This window comes from Salarias fasciatus, chromosome 14 (assembly GCF_902148845.1).
Source record: "Salarias fasciatus chromosome 14, fSalaFa1.1, whole genome shotgun sequence".
Lineage (NCBI taxonomy): Eukaryota > Metazoa > Chordata > Actinopteri > Blenniiformes > Blenniidae > Salarias > Salarias fasciatus.
In genome coordinates this window covers 7,845,100-7,865,200 of record NC_043758.1, presented here as the reverse complement: position 1 = coordinate 7,865,200, position 20,101 = coordinate 7,845,100, and the positions used below count along the sequence as shown (strand labels likewise).

General features: G+C 43.1%; 1 protein-coding gene and 5 non-coding genes across 6 annotated transcripts in view; 2 read left to right on the top strand and 4 right to left on the bottom strand.

Moving 5' to 3' along the window:
- dync2h1 (dynein cytoplasmic 2 heavy chain 1) overlaps positions 1-20,101 on the top strand; it is a 115,755-nt gene that overhangs the window by 52,920 nt on the left and 42,734 nt on the right. The window contains exons 79-83 of the mRNA XM_030108001.1: positions 53-106; positions 438-569; positions 1,504-1,576; positions 17,000-17,160; positions 19,540-19,665. Of these exons, the coding sequence (XP_029963861.1) occupies positions 53-106; positions 438-569; positions 1,504-1,576; positions 17,000-17,160; positions 19,540-19,665 (546 nt within the window). The remainder of the gene's footprint in view (positions 1-52; positions 107-437; positions 570-1,503; positions 1,577-16,999; positions 17,161-19,539; positions 19,666-20,101) is intronic.
- Positions 2,755-2,827, bottom strand: trnam-cau (transfer RNA methionine (anticodon CAU)). Its single transcript has one exon. It is a non-coding gene; the product is annotated as a tRNA-Met (tRNA).
- On the bottom strand, positions 3,399-3,471 carry trnam-cau (transfer RNA methionine (anticodon CAU)). Its single transcript has one exon. It is a non-coding gene; the product is annotated as a tRNA-Met (tRNA).
- trnam-cau (transfer RNA methionine (anticodon CAU)) lies at positions 7,307-7,379 on the top strand. The gene has a single exon. It is a non-coding gene; the product is annotated as a tRNA-Met (tRNA).
- On the bottom strand, positions 9,676-9,748 carry trnam-cau (transfer RNA methionine (anticodon CAU)). Its single transcript has one exon. It is a non-coding gene; the product is annotated as a tRNA-Met (tRNA).
- On the bottom strand, positions 13,057-13,129 carry trnam-cau (transfer RNA methionine (anticodon CAU)). Its single transcript has one exon. It is a non-coding gene; the product is annotated as a tRNA-Met (tRNA).

Genomic DNA, 20,101 nt, shown 5'->3' with positions numbered 1-20,101 from the left:
GGAAAATGCCACATATTTATGTGTTTGACAAATGACTCTCTTCTCTCAATAGGAGCTCCCTTCTTGGATTGACCAGGAGAGACATGGAGCAGTTGCTGTTTTTAAAGTAAATAAGATAAAATATGTTCATTGGCGAAAAAACAAAACAAAAAACAAACTTGAATCTTAACGTAGCTAAATCATCAGGTGCTAATGGGATATATGACACTTCTACAATAATGTCATCTGTCAAAATATGCATCTTGAAGGTACATAAAAGTTAGTTAAATTGTTTTCCTCAGAACACTGTTGCTGCATATGATAATTTTTGCAGTGTCATCTAATATCCACCAGTCAGACAACTAGGTCTGGAAAATATGGTATTCATTTAGGATATTCTGAGCTGTCTGCCACCGTTTCATTCTCTTTTCTATGTTTGTGCTATCTCTCTTCTGCAGTCTACGTTCCCGGCCCTCTACCAGACCCTGTGCTTGAGTGACTCAGACCTTTGGCTGTCCTTCTTGCAGAGCTCACATTGTGAGCAGGAAATACCGTCTTCCATTGCCAAAAAAATTAGCCCTTTCCAACAGGTCAGCTTTCAATCAACTCTTGAACTGTGCCGTGTCGAAACTCGATTGTTTCAGCTTTGGGCTTTTTCACTTGCAGAGATTGTGTTTCTCCGTGACTACTGTCACTTTGAGCAGACCGACTACAATGCGAGGTGTTACAAAATATTTCGATTAAATATCTTCCTCCAAGTTTCCCAGGATCCCATACAAAATCATTTGTGTTTGATATGGCAACGTTACGACGCTGGGTGAAAACTGAGCAGTTCAGTGTTTCAGGGCCTGTGGCGGTGACCTGTCGTCAGTGTGAATCAAACTAGCAGACATCCAGTTATTGGTTTGCTTCTCTGACCTCCTGACAGACAAAGTCACCTGAATGATATTAGTGTGATGCTCAGATCTACATTAACAAAGCCTGATTCCTGTGTCTTTATGCTTGTCAAAAAAAAAAAAAAACAAACAAACAAAAACAAACAAAAACAAAACGGAGTAACTAACAAACAATTCTGAAAAATCATCAGTTACGACTTACTTGGTGGGGATGTGGGCTGTTTTGTAGTTGAAGTCTGTGATGCCAACTTTCCAAAACTATTCTTTCTTTGATAGTTTCTGTGATGATCAAAGAATAATTGGAGTACCACTTGCTACATGGTTTAATGTGTTGGATGCATGAAGACTTAGATCTTCTAAATACAAAGCACAGACAAGACAGAATGCACTTGATATTCAATTGATTAGAAGCACTTGAGTGGAAAACAATCCTTGACTCACTGGTTTTTATATTGTCTGCTTGAAAGTGTCTTAAAACAGAATTTTTAAAATATTAGTCAGTGTGACAGTGGATATTTTTCAAATCTAGTTTCTTAAGGTGGTTTAGTTGTGATGTCTCACAAAATTGGAACATTTTGTAATGACATGATGGTGGATTTTTAATTTTATTTTGCTCTCTCATTCTCAGCTTTTGCTGGTGCAGGCACTCAGACCAGACCGACTGCAGAGCGCCATGACAGCCTTTGCTTCCCAAGCTCTGCGTAAGTGTGCTGTAGCAGCCATTTTCTTTTCGTTTTTCAAGTTTCCAGGGTGTTCAAATTTTGTCCATAGTGCAACAATTTATGATGCACAATTTCTTAACAGGAACATTTTTTTGAAAATGTGTTTACCCTCACTCGGTCAGGCCAGCCCCTGAGAAACAGAGACATTTATTAGTATGCACATTTTCTTATGCAAAAGTGTATTTTAGATGTTTAAAATAGTAAACCCTCAAATCAACCAACTTGTAACTGGCATAGTTGAAGCTCTGCTCTACAAACAATCAAGGTAAGTCGAATGAATGTTCATCACGGGATTTATGTTTTCTCTGATAGTGTAATTGCAATGAATAATGAGATGTAAACATAATTAAGTGAACCCACCTGTTTTTATTTTGGTAAATACTTTAAATTTATCATTTTGCAAAAGAAAAATGATTGCTCTGAGTTATTCACTTTTGTTTTTTCATGTGCCTTTCAACATTTAATTCTCTATTCTTTCTTGAATAGTACATATGCAAGCACAGATACATACATGCACACTTTCCCTTGTTTTGCTTTGTCAATGCATCTGTCTCCTGCAGAGACATAAAGACACAGATACAAAATTGTGATCTTGCTTGAATATGATACAGAGTGTTTCATTTATTGTGATTAATGAGCTTTATGATGAGTTTGGATAATCCCAAGACGGTGGTTAATTCTGATTGAAGCATCTTGCTCATGTCCCCTCCTCATGAGCATTAACCTCAGTAAAGCAGGTTACGGCCCGTGGGGTATGTAATGTTTTGTATTGCCTCGACAGGCAGGATGTGTCTGTCCGAGGCAAGTGCTTCATTATTTGGCATATCTTCTGGTCAAAACCATAAGAAGATGGGATGGGGGCCAATGTTCTAGAAAGGTCGTACTGCGACTGTGGTGATCCCCAGCTGTTGAATTGATCATGTTGTGCATTTCTCATAGAATTTGTCATATAATTGACCCTTTGGTACACTGTGCTTTTTTATAATTCATTGTAGAGCTTGTAGACAGTTTTCATAATGAACAGCAGTGTAAGACAGAGGTACTGCATTAACAAGTTTATGTGATGAATGGTCATGACTCCCAGATGAGTTGTGTGAAGACTTGTGAACGTGCACCCGCATGTCCAGTCTATTGATCATGATTGGCCCTAAAAGCACTGCCCCGTGTGAGGGTTGAACTCACGACCTTCAGATTATGAGACTGACGCGCTGCCTACTGCGCCAACGAGGCCTGAAAAAGCAACTTACTGCGTGGTTGTTCGCTTTTGATAATGTAGCCGTTCACAAGAAAAACAACAGTTGGACAATACGCTGCTCTGTGAGCATTTACATGACTCAGTTGTTTTCATGAATGACACCGACTGGCCATCAGTACTTCACTAGAAACTGCTGTGAGCGAGCACTAGTGCAATATCACGTGAAAAGATTTGAGTGAGTCAAGGAAACAAAAGCACAATTAACACATTGAACATGGGACTTCCTTGTATCAAAGACAGAATATTTTTGTTGACCTTGGTTTGGAATTTCATCCAACTGTCATGTTATTGTGAAGCATTTAGAATTTTCATTTGCCATCAAAAAGTCAAGTACGCTGTGCTTTTTAATAATTTATTGTACAGTTTGTAGACAGTTTTCATAAAGAACAGCAGGGTAAGACAGAGCTGCTTCATTAAAGAGTTTGTGTGATGAGTGGGGATGACTCCCTTTTGTAGATTTGCAGGACTTTCAGATGAACTGTGTGAAGACTTGTGAACGTGGACCAGCATGTCTGGTCTGTTGATCATAATTTGCCCTAAAAGCACTGCCCCGTGTGAGGGTTGAACTCACGACCTTCAGATTATGAGACTGATGCGCTGCCTACTGCGCCAACGAGGCCTGAAAAAGCACTTTGTTGCGTGGTTGTTCGGTTTTCTCAGTTGGAGCTATTCACAAGAAAAACAATAGTCGAACAGCAATCGCTGCTCTGTGGGCGTTTACTTGACACGGGTGTTTTTATGAATGACACGGACTGAATCCACCCAGAGAGGCTGACACTGTGGGCTTGGCCCATCAGTGCTTCAGTCTGAGGACTGTGGGTCTTCTTTTAAATGAAATTGGGACCATTCAGAATGCTTTGGCCCCTTCAACGAGGCCCCTTTATGAGATAAAATGGTGGATTCTTGAGAAATGGTGCTCACACTCACAAGTTCCCTTCCAGCGTTCTGTGACTGGGATCTTGTCTTCTTGTGTTAGTAAGTCATGGAAACGCTTTCCCTACCATAAATGTGGTGGATGGACTGAGCGCCTTGCATGGCAGCCGCCTCCACAGGTGTGTGAATGTGTGTGTGAATGGGTGAAGGTGTTAATTCAGTGTAAAGCGCTTTGGGCTCTGTCAATGCAGTGTAAAAGCGCTATATAAGTGTAGACCATTTACCATTTTACCATTAAAATGTTTATTGGGCAGCGATTTTTGCTTGTTTTATTGACTTTGAGGGGAAGACAGTAGGTCAGCATCCTTTGATCTGCCGTGTTATGAGGGGTGCTTTCTGTAAGCTCCCTGTTCTGTTCTGTTCTGTTCTGATAGTCGAACCTCGGATCCAGGAGGAACAATGTGGCTTTCGTCCTGGTTGTGGAACACTGGACCAGCCCTATACCTTCCATAGGGTGCTTGAGGGCTTGTGGGAGTTTGCCCGACCAGTTCACATGTGTTTTGTGGATTTGGAGAAGGCGTTTGAAGCCAGACCTGCAACATGCACTGGGGTGGTTTTCAGCCAAGTGTGAAATGATGGGGATGAGGATCAGCACTTCCAAATCCGAGGCCATGATCCTCGACTGGAAGAAGGGGGTCTGCCCTCTCCAGGTTGGCGGAGAGACATTGCCCCAAGTGGAAGAGTTCAAACATCTGAGGTGTTATAGAGTATTTGCAATCCCATGACCCGGGAGTTGGCAACCAGAGGACCGCCACCATATTGAAGTGAAAACAATCAGTGATACGCGGTTTCATTCAGAGAGTAGTGTATGTTTGGTGTTCTTTAACGTTGAAAATGTCGACTGACAAGGAGAGTAGGGATATTGTTGTGTTGTCAGATCAAGTGGACAATCTTGACGCAACACTCAAAGACCGATACCGGGAGAAACTACGGATTTCAAGCTTGCAGCATGACCCATAATTGAAGCCATCCCCCTATTCCAGCCATGCACGGCTGAGACACCTTCCCCTACACCTCGACCCTGTGACCCTAAACTACCTTAAACCAGTGATTAACCCTAACTAACTGAGCCTCACCAGAACCTTACCTGCCTGCTACAGAAGATCGTGGCAGCCGCCCACGCTTACCTGATGTGTATATACAGAAAGTTACCTACGTGCAGAATGTAGACCCCGGGGTGTCTTACCTGGAGCCCTTCTCCAAGGATGAAGACAAATCAGAAAATGGGGAAGACAACAAAACACACTTGGCAGGGACAGGTAGGTTTAACAAAAATAGGTCCTCAAACAATAGTCTGGGCTGAGAAGAAAACAAAGCCCACAAAACTTCAGACAAGGCGTCAGAAAGCTCCCCAAAGGAACAAGCGTTCTCTCCCTCTGACTCACACACACCAAGAAAGTAGAGATGTTCCGATACAATTTTTTGCCTCCCGATACCGATTCCGATACTTTTACTGTTGGAATCGGCCGATACCGAGTACCGATCCGATATCAGTACATTATAAAATAATACCATGCCACGCCTGCATGACTGTCACATGATTATCACTGTGGTGAGGCCTGGCTCAGGTTAAACCCTAAAACATGAATCAATACAGCAAATTCAAGCCATTTACTTTTTAAATAGAACAGTATAAAAAAGCAGTGCAAATGCAATTGAGCTAAATCAATCTAGGAATAATTATTTTCAATAACTTAAAGTGCAGCCCCAATATTTTTAAATTAAAGGGAATTTAAATAGAACAATATAAAACAGTAGTGCAACGACAACTTAAATCTACAAATATATGTTGTTGCATTTTAAATTGAAGTGCAGACACAATATTATAAAATGAAGTAATTTAGATAAAACAGTATAAATAACAGCAGTGCAACAGTAACTTAATAAACAAATGTAGTTTTTTTTTTAATTAGGGTGCAAAAATAACATAGTAAAATGAACAGGGCATTTAAATAGAACAGTAAAAAAAAAAATAGTTCAACAGCAACTTAAAAGATTACTTTCCAAAATGTTACAGTCCAAAACCAAACTATGAAGTTACATTCAAAACATAAAAATCCAAAGAGCAGAAGCTGCACTCTAAACAAAAAAATAGGCTTCTTTAAGGGGCACTGTATGTCTGTCACGTGATCCATTCTTCTTCTTCTCAAGAACAGCAGCTGCAGCACAGCGGCACGGCAAATAACTGTGTCAGAGCTGACGACCAGCAGATGGCGGTAGTGCAACCAACGGGATGCAAGCTGCCAAAACATTACAGAAGAAGAAGTGTCAGTGCTAAAGGAGCTCGTGGAGCTAACGGAGCTCACCAGTGAATAGATTACTAATTTAATTAATGACTTGGTATCAGATGGGTGCCTGGACTCCAGTACTCGCCGATACCGATGCCAGCATTTTCAGCAGTATCGGCACAATTTCCGATACTGGTATCGGAATTGGAACATCTCTACAAGAAAGACATATGTAGGGGCAGGACTGGAGGATAATTGGCTAATTGGATGATTGGTGACAGGTGTCCCGGATGACTGCTGGCTGGATAGGTGAGGTCATGATGAAGGGCTGGAGAAAAGGGAAAAATGCCACGACTGGACACCTGAGGGAGACACACATGATCAAATCCTGAACACATAAAGGCAGCAGCCGTAACAGAGGGTACTCAATGGGTACTCAATTGTTCCTTATTGTTGCTTATTTTGAGAAAGAGAATATATTTTTTATTTAATGCTGCAATCTTTTTTTAACCTGTTTGTGCCAATTTGAAATGTTTTTTTATTCTCTTTATATTCTCATTTTTTTTACACCCAAAACCTTAGCAAACAGTTTTTTCTTAGAACCTCTAAAAACACATTTATAACATTTGTTCCCATACATTCCGTCATCTTTCATGCATGTTCTACTCATTGTGGTACTTCTTGAAGCACTCCACATGTGGTGGAATATCACACTTTCCACGTGCTAATGATATGCGTCCACCACAGTTCTTGCATCGTTTCTACCCTGTGATGGGTAAATGAGGCCTATGATATTATTGATGAATAATCAATATCATCCTTTCTACACCATCTTGCCCCACATGTAGAATATTCTGTAAAAGCAACATCACAGCCGGCGTCTGCCCTCTGTCCCGGGTGTTTGCTGCTCCACCTTGCAGGGCTCCTCTTTGCCCCCAACGGGGTCCGTGCTGCTGTGCAGGCACTGCTCTGCTAGCTGTCCCGGTGTAGTGCAGAGTTGTACACAGGCTGGCTGGCCTCCATCCTGCGGGGGTCCGGTCCGTCTTCCACCCCTCCGCCCTGCCGGTCACAGGCAGCCCGCTGGTAGTCTACCACGGAGCTCTTTGAACAAGTCGCTGCTGCTTGATTTGCGTCCATCTCCGTCCATTGTTCGACTAGTCGATTAGTCAGTGTCATAAAAACAGCTGAGTCATGTAAATACACAGAGAGCGGGGCATTGTTCAGCTGTTGTTTTTCTTGTGAATGGCTGCAACTGAGAAAATGGAAAAACCACATTATGTGAAACCTTTTTGGGCCTCGTTGGCGCAGTAGGCAGCGTGTCAGTCTCATAATCTGAAGGTCGTGAGTTCAACCCTCACACGGGGCAGTGGCTTTTGGGGGAAGTCATGATCTACAAACGGGACATGTTGCTGCACAATCACAAGTCTTCATGAAACCAGTGTTTTTTTTGGCAGCCTATTTTGATTTTGTTTTAGTCTTAGTCTTTTGGACGAAATGCTTATTAGTTTTAGTCACATTTTAGTCATTTCTACACTTCATAGTTTTAGTCTAGTTTTAGTCGACGAAAACCAAATGGGTTTTAGTCCAGTTTTAGTCACAAAAAAGCCGTAAAAGGAAAAAGACAAAGGAAATTGTAAACAAAACAAACATAATAAAATATACTTAAATGGCAAAAAAAAAAAAAAAACAACATAACACATTGATGCCTTTGAATATCAAATAATAAACTGGACTAGTTTGATACTTTGCAAACTCAATGCAGTGCTCATATGAGCTCTGCCAGACAGAATGAGAGGACTAATAGGAGTTTTGCTGACACTTTCAAGTTATTTTTATAATGTCCATACTGATATAAAGGCTAACATCTTTTATTAAAACTGGTCTGTTATGTTTCTATGTTACTGATGTGAACTGGCAGAGTTCTGTTATTCTGTTATTATTTTGGAGGAATGATAAAACCAATATTAAGATGGTTATTAGGAAAATACTAGCATTAAAAATACTGAAATAACCTAAATTCATTCCTGTTGGGTACACCTGATGGTATGAAACACTTGGAAGCCTTCAAAACTGAAATGACAAATATAACTTGAGTTTGATAAACTTTGTAAGTATTCCTTACCTGAATTTTCTCCATACAAATATTAAACAAAAGTCAAAATGCATTTCTTCAAAATAACACAACACCTGAATTATTAAAAAAAAAAAAAAAAAAAAGAAAGAAAGTAAAGATTTATTAGGTAGGCTACTTGGGGAAAAAATCTTCACTAATTAATGGTGGGCTCCTATAGCAGTTTCACAGTAAGAACAAACAGTCAAACAATTGGATTAGCTCCTCCGTCTCCCACTACGAGGCATTGTGTTTTATTTTCTGCTGGATTCTTATTTAAATACATCCATAAATCACTGCGTCTTTTCCTCTACCCGAGCCCAGGCGAAAGTTGCTGCCGCTCTCGAGTGCGCCGGTGCATGCAGTGGAGGCGTGGTCAAACAGGAAGCAGCTCGTGAATTCATAATATTTTCAGAGTAAAGCAGCCGATCTGCGTGAAAAGCTGGGAGAATCAATTTATTTTGAAAGTCAAAATACTGACATTTTCGTCTTGTTTTGTCTCGTTAACGAAAACAACAGATACGTCTCGTCACATTTCCGTCTTTTAAAGAGATATTTTTAGCTCGTCACGTCTCGTTTTAGTCACGGAAAAAGGGCGCGTTGACGAAATTTTTTCGTTGTCGTCATCGTTAACGAAAACAACACTGCATGAAACCCATCTGAAAGTCATGCAAATCTGCATTGGAGGGTTGACCACCATTCCACACACAAACTTGTTTATACAGTAGCTCTGCCATACACTGCAAATCACCTGGAATTCTTTTGACTTATCTTTTAAGTAATGTGAAGTACAAATAAAAACTCAGTTCTTGAAACTAGTATGAAGTTGCAAACCAACTGCAACAAAAGTATCACATTTTGAAACCAGGTAGTTCAGTGTGTCGATTGTGGTTTTGTTGTTTTGTTGATTTCTGAACAACTGTCAAAATTGAACCACCTCATCATAAAGAACAGTGTACTGAAGAGTCAGTTCTGTGAGAAACGTACATCATGATCAATTCAGCAGCTGTGGATCACCACACTTGCAGTACGACCATTGCAGAACATTCAAAGTTTGATGGAGAGCTGAAAGAGAGTTCAAGCCTCAACTGAACTAGAAACCCTCATGCAAGGAGATCACGCAGCCTCCATCCCACCTTCTTATGGTTTTGACCAGAAGATACGCCAGTAATGAGACATTTGCCTTGGACAGACGCATCCTGCCTGTCGAGGTGTCTGTCCTGCCCATCAGGAGGGCAGACAAAATGACGGCCGAACGAAACCCCTGTGCCAAGCTGTGGCCTGTGCTCAGGCAGGGTTCTGATGTGGTTTTGACGCAAAAATGCTACTGAGGGAGCATGTGGACACATAGACGAACAGAGGGACAGACAGATACATTGAGTTCACGTCTCATTATTATAAAGTAGAGCTACTGTGTTTCCAGCAAGTTTTTGTGGGGGTTGGTGGTCACCCCTGCTGAAGATTTGTCATGATTTTCAGATGAGTTTCAAGAAGACTTGTGAATGTGCCGCAACATGTTCTGTTTGTGGATCATGATTTGCCCCAAAAGCACTGCCCCGTGTGAGGGTTGAACTCACGACCTTCAGATTATGAGACTGACGCGCTGCCTACTGCGCCAACGAGGCCTGAAAAAGTAGTCCTTTGTGTGGCTGTTCGCTTTTCTCAGTTGTAACTGTTCACAAGAAAACAACACAGTACAATACAATACAATGCACTGCTCTCTGTGCATTTACATGACTGAGTTGTTTTTATGAATGACACTGACTAACCATCAGTACTTGAGAAGCAGCTGTAGTCAGAACAGTAGTGCAGTCTGACATGAATACTTTGGAGTGAACCATGACAGCGAAATCACAATTGAAAGATAGAACGACCCTCAAAAATATGATACTTTTGTTCCAGTTGGTTTTCAACTTAATACAAGTATCTTGCTATTGTGAGGGTTTTTATTTACACTTGACATTTTGAAAAGAGAGTTTCTAAGCTCTCCAGATGAAATGCAAGTTATCTCTAGCGGTAGGATTTACATTTGATGACCATTGTGACATTCTGAAAAGCTAGATCTACTCAACTGGCAATCTTTGACCTATTCCCTCTTCATGAGCATTACCCTTACAATGAACTTGTTAAAGGTGCTGTAGGCAGGATTTTGCTAGTCTATGCTAATTTTCCTGTTTCTTTGGATTAAATGTTAGAGTATCCATTGATTGGCTCCTATTTTGACGGCACAGTGCAGAGGGCGCTTATGCCAAAATGGGCGTGGCCGCACACCAGGGGGAGGTGTCGAGAGATTCAGCTGGGCGTAGTAATAATTTCGTGCGGATGGTGTGCGGTGGCTGGAGAGCGGACAGTCTGTTGATAATGTATGTGCATCTTAACCAGAATTGTGGCACAAAGAGACAGAAATAAGCTTAATTCCCCTCAGTCTGAGATGTGGCAAAGTGGCCACAGAATTAAAATGTATTTGTAGCAACCCTTGGATTTACGAAGTGTGAGATCGGACTGATGTGTAAGGTTTTCTTTGTTCCCATCAAGATGCACTCCTTACGACACCGTGAAACTGTTTTAAAAACATGAATACAAGAAAAAAAGTAAACATTTTAAATAAACATTTTACAGTGTAACCGGATCCTTACAACAAACTTTACTCAAATCATTGACTCGTCAGTAATCTGTCCTTTTGATGAGTTATTGTATTCAGTGGCAGCTGCTGGTGAAATTTGTTGGGGGGGCTAACAAATGCTTGCATAATACAGATTAAATAGTTAACAGAGCTGCAAAAGCAACATCACCTATGATATACACAGTTACATCAATTACAGGTACACTATACTTTTTTAGTGCGGTCTCTCCCTCTCTCACTCTTTCTCTCTCTCTCTGTCTCTCACGAACACACGTGCGCGCGCACACACACATATACATTTACGCACTACAAACGTGTTCTAATCCAACTTCAACGACTGCCCACAGATAACCTGCTGCAACTGTTTTATTACAACTGTTTGGTGACATGTAGTGCCAAACACTAACCTTGCATAGCAGATGGGCCTGCCTGATTCAGTTCCTAAATCCTGCAGATCCCATCTTGTAGCGCTCCATAGACCAATGATTTCACTCTGTTAAAATTTTGCCGGCCTAATCAGGGGAAAGAGGCGGGTGCTGCGGGAGGAGCGGAAGTGACGAGAAGACGTGACGACAGCGGGAAGCGCATGAAAGTTGGAAAACAATGGCGGCATGCGAAGCGATCTCCGTGGACACGGCAATATCTGCAGTTTTATAAGAAAGCGACTCAATTTCTTCTTTGAAAGAGGAGCACAAAACATCTCTTCAAGTCGTTTTGTCAGCAAACGTCTACTGCTTCTCAGCAGCAGCGCACGTAAGCTACGTCACACCGTGGCTTGATGTGGATTGGTCTGTGGTGAGTGTGTCGCGTGTCAATCAGAACGGTCGTCCAATCTTTTTCTTCTTTGGTTCGAACGGTCGTCCAATCGCCAGCTACGGATTGTTTTGAAGGTCCCGCCGACATGGCCCTACGTTATTTGAAAAGAAGCTCACATCGACACCTTTCTGGGATGCAAACAGGTTAATCACCATGTCGTTGAAGTCGGGTAACTTTTGGATGAAGTCCCTCTCGACAGCGTGGCAAGTGCATTCAATCAAAGCAAATAATCCACCTGGTTCATGCTCACGCCCGCCACTGCTGAACTTTTTCTCCCTCCTTCCCAACTCTGGCACCAATAGCAGCCCCGCTGCGTTAATTCGCTGCTGTTGGTGAAAAGTCATTTTCCATGGTGTTAAACAGCTGTTTAAAGTCGAGCTACTATGTTTCCATCAAGTTTGTGCAGGAAACAGTGTTTACCCCTTCATGCAGATGGCTTTCAGATGGGTTATGTGAAGACCTGTTGTTGTGCAGCAAGGCGTCCTGTTTGTATATCTTGATTTCCCTAAAAAGCACTGCCCCGTGTGAGGGTTGAACTCACGACCTTCAGATTATGAGAGTGACGCGCTGCCTACTGTGCCAACGAGGCCTGAAAATGTGCATTATTGTGTGGTTGTTCACTTTTCTCAGTTGTAGCAGTTGACAAGGAAAAACAATACAGTACAATACAATACAATACACTGCTCTCTGTGCATTTACATGACTCGGTTGTTTTCATAAATGACACTGTCTAACCATCAGAACTTGAGTAGCAACTGCAGTCACAGAACACTGGTGCAGTATAATGTGAATAGATTTGAATGAGTCAAGGCAACAAAATCACAGTTGACAAAATGACCTGGTACCAAAATATGATACCTTTGTTGGTCTGTTGGTTTTCTACTTAATACAAGTGTCTTGTTATTGTGAAGCATTGAGAGTTTCTATTTACAGTTGACACTTTCAAAACAAAGTTGTGAGGCTCTCCAGATGAAATGAAAAGAAATGGAACCTATCTGGAGCTGCAGGGTTTATGTTTGATGACCACCGTGACATTCTGAAGTGCTTGATCTGCTAAACTGACAATCTTTGACATGTTCCCTCTTCATGAGCATTATCCTCACAAAGAAGTGGTCGAGGCGAGGTTCGAACTCACAGCCCTCAGGTTATAAGATCTACTTTTAACCTTGAATATTGTAGATTGGTAGTAATGCATGTGTGGTGAACTTCAACTGTTTAATCGATTGCAATTTACAATTGGCGTGCAAATTGACTCTTCAGTATACTGTTGTTTTTGATGAGTTCCGGTGTGGACATTTTTATATCATTAATTTAGTTAACATTTCATCATTTTTCCTGGTGGCAAAAGCAGTGTAAGACAGCTTCTTTTTCCAGCAAGTTCGCTGGGGGTATGGCGATTGCTTCCTGTTGTAGACTTGCAGATGAGTTTCAAGAAGACTTGTGAGTGTGCAGCAACATGTTCTGTTTGTGGATCATGATTTGCCCTAAAAGCACTGCCCCGTGTGAGGGTTGAACTCACGACCTTCAGATTATGAGACTGACGCGCTGCCTACTGCGCCAACGAGGCCTGAAACAGTGTTTCATTGTGTGGTTGTTTGATTTTGAAAGATGTAGCTGTTCAGAAGAAAAACAAAAGTTGAACAGCACACTGCTCTCCGTGCATCTCTGGAAATTTTCATGACTCTTGTGTTTTTAAGAAGTGATATGAGATGAAATGCAAGTTATTTCTAGCTTTAGGATGTACGTTTGATGTAGGGCTGCAACAATTACTCAAGTAACTCGAGTACCTCGAGTACAAAAAATGCTCGAGGCAAGTTTTATACCTCAAGGCTTTGTTTAATTAACCTAAAGTGGCGATGAGGTGAGCGCACTCGTTTGTGTGTGAGGGGGAGAGAGAGAGAGATGTAGTGTGCGTGTGTGTCACCTGGATTGTTGTGATTTACAGACATGTCCAAGCGATGCCGGACCGGGTACTGACACTTGTCCTGTCATGAATTCCTGTCTGCTGGGGTCTGTGCGGATCGATGCGCGGATCGATCCGCGGACATCCGCGCGCAGCCCTAATTTTGTGACCGCAGTTGCGTGTACCTGCCGGTCGCGCTGGTGTACACTTGCGCCAGAGCGCCACAGCAAACAAACCATGCAGTAAAGTGACTCTGAAGCCATCAGGCTGTTGCTCCGTCTGCATAGACTTCCAGTGAATGGAAAACTGGTGGACGGAGAGAGCAGACTCTGTCGGGAGGGATGAGCAGGTCTGCCGACAGAAGTGAAAGTGAAAGTATAATCACTCGGGTGCCGCCCCCGCGATTCAGAAACAGAAGAGGCTAAATAAACTCTAATGCTAAATGATAATAGACTGACAATGCATGTGCTTCATTTTCTACAAATAATCTGTAATAAAAGAGTAGATAAACAGTCTGGAGCAAAAGAAAAGCTCCAGGAGGATGTGTGGATCAGTGCGCATGCATGGAACATGCACCACGTGAGCCCAAAATGTACAGTACTCGATTACTCGAAATAATCAACAGAGTATTCCATTCCAAAAATACTCGATAGTTGCAGCTCTAGATTGATGACCACTGTCACCTTTTGAAGAGCTAGATCTACTCAGCTGACGGTCTTTGATGTGTTTCCGTCCTCATGAGGAATGCTCTTACCAAAACTGGTTGTGGTTTGAACTCGCAACCTTCAGGTCGTAGGATCTCCATCATGCCTCAAAAGTTCTACATTGGTAGTACAGCAAGTTTGTCGCCATGAACTCGGTTTACATTCAATCATTTGCCGTGATGGTAACGGCAGTGTAAGACAGAGCTACTGTATTAATGTGTGTGTTGTGAAGAATGGGGATTACTGCTTATTGTAGGTTAGCATGTCGACTTTCAGATGAGTTTTGTGAAGATTTCTTGTTGTATACCAACATGCACCATTTGTCAATCATCATCTCCTCTAATATTGCTACCCTGTGTGTGAGTTGAGCTCACAACCCTCAGATTTTGAGGTTGTCTCCTGCACTAAGAAGGCTTCCAAAGTGGGTCATTGTGAAGTTGATCTCTTCCAACAGTTGGTGCTGTTCACAAGAAAAACCATCAAAGAACAATCCATTGCTCTCTGAGTGTTTACATGAATTAGACATTTTCATGAATGACACTAAATAGCCATTACTCCGTTAGTAGATATGTTGTCAGAGGACACTACTGCAGTGTATTTTATGTGATATTTTTACGTTTTGACTGAACCAAGATGTGTCCGACATTGCACTGTCAAACAGGTTCAAGGACGACTCTTGTGACCAAAGATAATCTACCATAAATCTCTAACAGGGCCAGAAATTGTGGCCGTCTTGACTGTAGCTTTAAGGAACTAACCAATAGAAATGCAGCATGAAATGACATACATATCAGCACAACACTAGTAATTACTTCAACCTACGATTGTAAAGTTTGCATCTGAAGTTGGCCTCTATTTCAGAGCCATGACTGTGTTCTTATTTTCCGCTAGCTTTTTTGGAGGGTTTCTCTCCAAACATAGAAATGAGAAATGCCACAAGGCCAAGAATGCCAATCATTTTTCACCTGTTTTTTTTTTTTTTCTTTTGTTGGGAGTTGGATGTCACATACTTTACGTTTTACATTTTATTCTTGCACATTCACATCGACTCACACACATCATAGGCTCCTTGAATCATTTTGCATTTTTAGCATGCAAACTGCACACAGCAAACTTCATGTTGCCCAATGTTAATTAGATTCATGTCATGCGGTGTGGCCAGCTGTGAACTTCTAAGATTGTTAAACTCACACAGTTTGTAGCCATCTTCAAGTCTGATGCCGATTCTCAGGACACCCAGTCGACCGATTTGAGAATATTGTGTTTGTACTATGCATGAAGTGGGTGAGAGTGGATGTTGATCTGAATGACGGAGACAGACAGATTAAAAAAATAAAAAAAAGGAACAGGAGACAAGATTTTGTGTGTATGTGTTTTTGGCAGTAAATCAGTATGCTAATGAGGCATGGTCTGTAATCCTCTTACAGCTAATCTCACTCAATCCCTCCAGTCCAGGCCTGGGCACTGCTCTCCCTCCCTCACTCACTCACACGCACGCCTGAGTGAGTGAACATAACATACACAGTCGTCACACACTGATTTTCATACTCCTCATTTATAATGTACATTCACTGATAAAAGGTAAAGTAGCTGGTAACTTGGAAAAAAAATAAACGCTTGAAAAACTTATTCTATATCTGGTTCGGTGTGTGAAACTTTCCATAGCCACTCAGTACTTCCTTTGCAGTTGTGTTTGAGAAATTGAGAGACTGGCGGTTTCTTCACTTGGTTCATCTTTGCACTGATTTCTGATTGTGTGTCGTAAAGGCCAAGGTGAACTTTGCTGTTCCCAGGTTTAGAATGCTTGTCTGCACCAAGAATACCTATTACCTGACCATGGCCAAGAATTAGTTGCAAATCTATTTGTGCATGTGCACATACTGCAAATGCTCCTAGATATCACAAGCCATGTCGTCAGTAGACTGTTTTTTTTCTTTGTGTTGCCATGGCAATCCGGCAAAAGGTCGCTCTAAGATGTGTTCTACCAAGACCTGGTATGTATGTGTGTACGTGTAACTCCAGCCCAGCAGATTGCATTTGGGAGCAGAAAAATAAATAAATAAATAAAAGGCTTGGTCCTGTAATTGCAAAATGTCAGTTAGCATGCATGTCTGGATTAAAGGCATATCCAGAAAAAAAAAAAAAAAAAAACTGTCTCAGGTAAATTATTAAGATTTCTTACTTTGTCAGCGGGTGTATTATTCTCATGAACAATTTGAAATATTACACCGTCATTAGAGTCAAAATCTGTTGAGTGAGGACACGCACGCACACACACACACACACACACACACACACACACACACACACACACACACACACACACACACACACACACACACACACACACACACACACAAGCATGTTGCCATATCCACAAAGAGCCTAGATTCTCAGCACCAGGGGGTTGACAAGGTATTCTACAGCTATGTGCAGTGAAATCTGCTGCATTCCGAGCACTCAATATGCATCGCACATCACCCCCCCTAATCTTTCTCACTTTCTTTCTTAGTATCTTCCTCTTTACGGTCTGTCTGCTTCCCTCCTCCATCTCGTCCGTTCTCTCCTTTTCTTCTCCTTTCCCCCCCTTGCTCTCGGTCTTCCTCCATCGTAAACCCCCCCTCCCTGTTGTCAATATTTCTCGCTGTCTTTCCCCACCTGTGTCTCGCCCAACCCAACTATTCTTAACAAATGCTTTAAATATTGTGCGTCCACTTCTTTTCTGCTGTGCATGTACTTAATGTTGTTTATCATGTGTGAATGTATTGCTTATATGCAGTTTTGCTTTCATATATGTTGATGTCTCTCCACCCACTGCTCCTCTGTGCAGGTATGAAAGAGCTCTCCCCTCCTCCCCTGAATCTGCGCCGTCTCTACACCGAGACAATGGAATGGGAGCCAGTGTTGATCATCATCTCTCCAGGGGCAGACCCCTCTCAGGAGCTTGCAGAACTCGCAGCAGAAACTGTTGGCAGAGACAACTACCATGAGGTGAAAAACTGCAGATCAAAATAGTAGAAGTTCCAGCAGATTAACAAGTGCAGGGTGATTTTTGTAGCAGCATAGCAAGGCTACATGCACAGAATAGTCTAGTATACACCTGAATATCGTAACAGAGAATGCTACAACTTGCCAGATTTGTATTTGTTGCAATATTTATTTATCTGCAGTTTGCAAAGTCTCTCTCTTTGCACAAATTTTCTTCATGCACCGTGAAACAAAGACATCTGTATGTAGTGATGCAGTGACTCTTATGGTGCGTTCACACCAGACGCGTCGCAAGCGTCGTGAGCGGCGCTTTTCTATGCAAAGTCTATGGTGGACTAGTGTCGTGGAGCGGTGGCCGGCGGGGCGGCGCGTCAGGAGCGTCATGAGCGTCGCTTTTCGAGCGTTTCAAGTGTCGACGCCCACGACGCTCGTCCCCGGCGTCAGGAGCGTCGTGAGTGTCGCTTTTTGAGAGTTGGGAAAACTGAACTTTCGACGCGCTGCCGCTGAGCGTCAACCAATCAGAGACGATCCCTCCGGTGCTACGTCACTACGAGTGATCCGAGCACCGATGCGGGCCGGCCAGTGTTGCTAACTTGACGACTTTCTCGCTAAATCTGGCGACTTTCCAAAGCCTCTTGGCGACGTCTTTTTGTCAAAAGCAACTAGCGACAAATCTAGCAACCTTCTCTGGTGCTCTGGAGACGTGACAGGACGTCTCGCTGCTGTCGTCCATGAGCAGCGGGTGCTGCGTGAGCCCCTCCCCCGTCCCAAAGCGCTCACAAGCGGTCAGTCTCAGCAGCGCTCCCCGCTGCAGTCAGAGCAGAGAGGAGCAGACCAGCCAATAGCGACTTTTCCGACAACGACGCGGTCTAGCTTTATTTAACAAATAAAGCCAAACCGCTCTCCTGATGCGATCCGCCATAGCTGGAAACAGAAATCAGCCTCCCGCGCGCCAATTAACTGACGTGCGTCAAGAGCGTCGCGAGCTTTGTGGCCACCCGGTGCATTCACACCGGACGTGTCGCGTTTCGAGCGTCGACGCCCACGACGCTTGTCCCCGGCGTCAGGAGCGTCGTGAGCGTCACTTTTTGAGAGTTGGGAAAACTGAACTTTCGACGCGCTGCCGCTGAGCGTCAACCAATCAGAGACGATCCCTCCGGTGCTACGTCACTACGAGTGATCCGAGCACCGTCGCGGGCGTCGTCGACGCTTTGGACGCCTCGAAGCTGACGCTTGTGACGCTTCAAACACGACGCTTGACACCGGGTGGTCACAAAGCTCGCGACGCTCGCGACGCTCTTGACGCACGTCAGTTAATTGGCGTGCGGGAGGCTGATTTCTGTTTCCAGCTATGGCGGATCGCATCAGGAGAGCGGCTTGGCTTTATTTGTTAAATAAAGCTAGACCGCGTCGTCGTCGAAAAAGTCGCTATTGGCTGGTCTGCTCCTCTCTGCTCTGCCTGCAGTGGGGAGCGCTGCTGAGACTGACCGCTTGTGAGCGCTTTGGGACGGGGGAGGGGCTCACGCAGCACCCGCTGCTCATGGACGACAGCAGCGAGACGTCCTGTCACGTCTCCAGAGCACCAGAGAAGGTTGCTAGATTTGTTGCTAGTTGCTTTTGACCAAAAAACGTTGCCAAGAGGCTTTGGAAAGTCGCCAGATTTAGCGAGAAAGTCGTCAAGTTAGCAACACTGGCTGGCTCGCATCGGTGCTCGGATCACTCGTAGTGACGTAGCACCGGAGGGATCGTCTCTGATTGGTTGACGCTCAGCGGCAGCGCGTCGAAAGTTCAGTTTTCCCAACTCTCAAAAAGCGACGCTCACGACGCTCCTGACGCCGGGGACGAGCGTCGTGGGCGTCGACGCTCGAAAAGCGACGCTCATGAGGCTCCTGATGCGCCGCCCGCCGCTCCACGACGCTCGTCCACCATAGACTTTGCATAGAAAAGCGCCGCTCACGACGCTTGCGACGCGTACGGTGTGAACGCACCATTAAGTTGTCCTTCGGTACAGTATGTCAGTGTGTGTTTGTGCTTGGGTATCTTTGTGTGTTTACACCGTGATGGATCAGTAAAGCGTCTTCCCCCTGCCTTGTGAGGAGCAGATCTAACATCCAGCCCCCTGCTCACCAGCGTTAAAAAAAAAGATGGAAGATGGATGGATGTGCTACTTGCTTCTTTGTGGGAATGCTAAACAGAAATGTCGCCCTGATGATTTAATTTTGCAAATCTTTCAATGTTTACCCCATTTGAAGGCAGAGATGAATAAAAATAACTGACCAGATTAGAACTTCAGAAAAATTATAATACTTAATCGTATTTTCCTTCTCACTGATTCTGTTTCTTATCTCCCTCCTGCTTCTGTCACTTTGTCTGACTGTCCAGATCTCCATGGGTCAGGGACAAGCTGATGTGGCCTTAGCCACGCTCAGGGAGTGTTCCCGTAATGGAGACTGGCTTTGTCTGAAAAACCTTCACCTTGTAACGGCGTGGTTACCCCTCCTGGAGAAAGTAAGTGTTTGAGTCTTTGTGTTGTTAGACTTCAGAAACTACGGGTAACTTTTAAATTTATGTGTCTCTCCCAGGAAGTTTTACTTTTGTGTACTCTATACCATGCATATTGTGCCTTTTGTCTTTCCCGCTATTGATCTGTTGTACCAGGGAAGAACTGTTTTTTATGACAGTATTAGGAGAGGTCAATATAAGATATTATTTTGATGATAGATGTTTGTCTCATCACAGTAAAAGTAAAGAAGCTAGTGTTTGGCGGAAGATGTCTTTGCTGAAATAAGGTGTCTTAGCAATACATCGGATACTTTTGGAAAGCCTTTTTCAATGGGCCCACACTGATAAGGAACATGCATTTATAGGATGAGTGTCAGAGTTGAGTAAGTGGGAATAATTTGCCAAATATTTAAATGCAAACAACTTTTTTTTGCTGTTGACT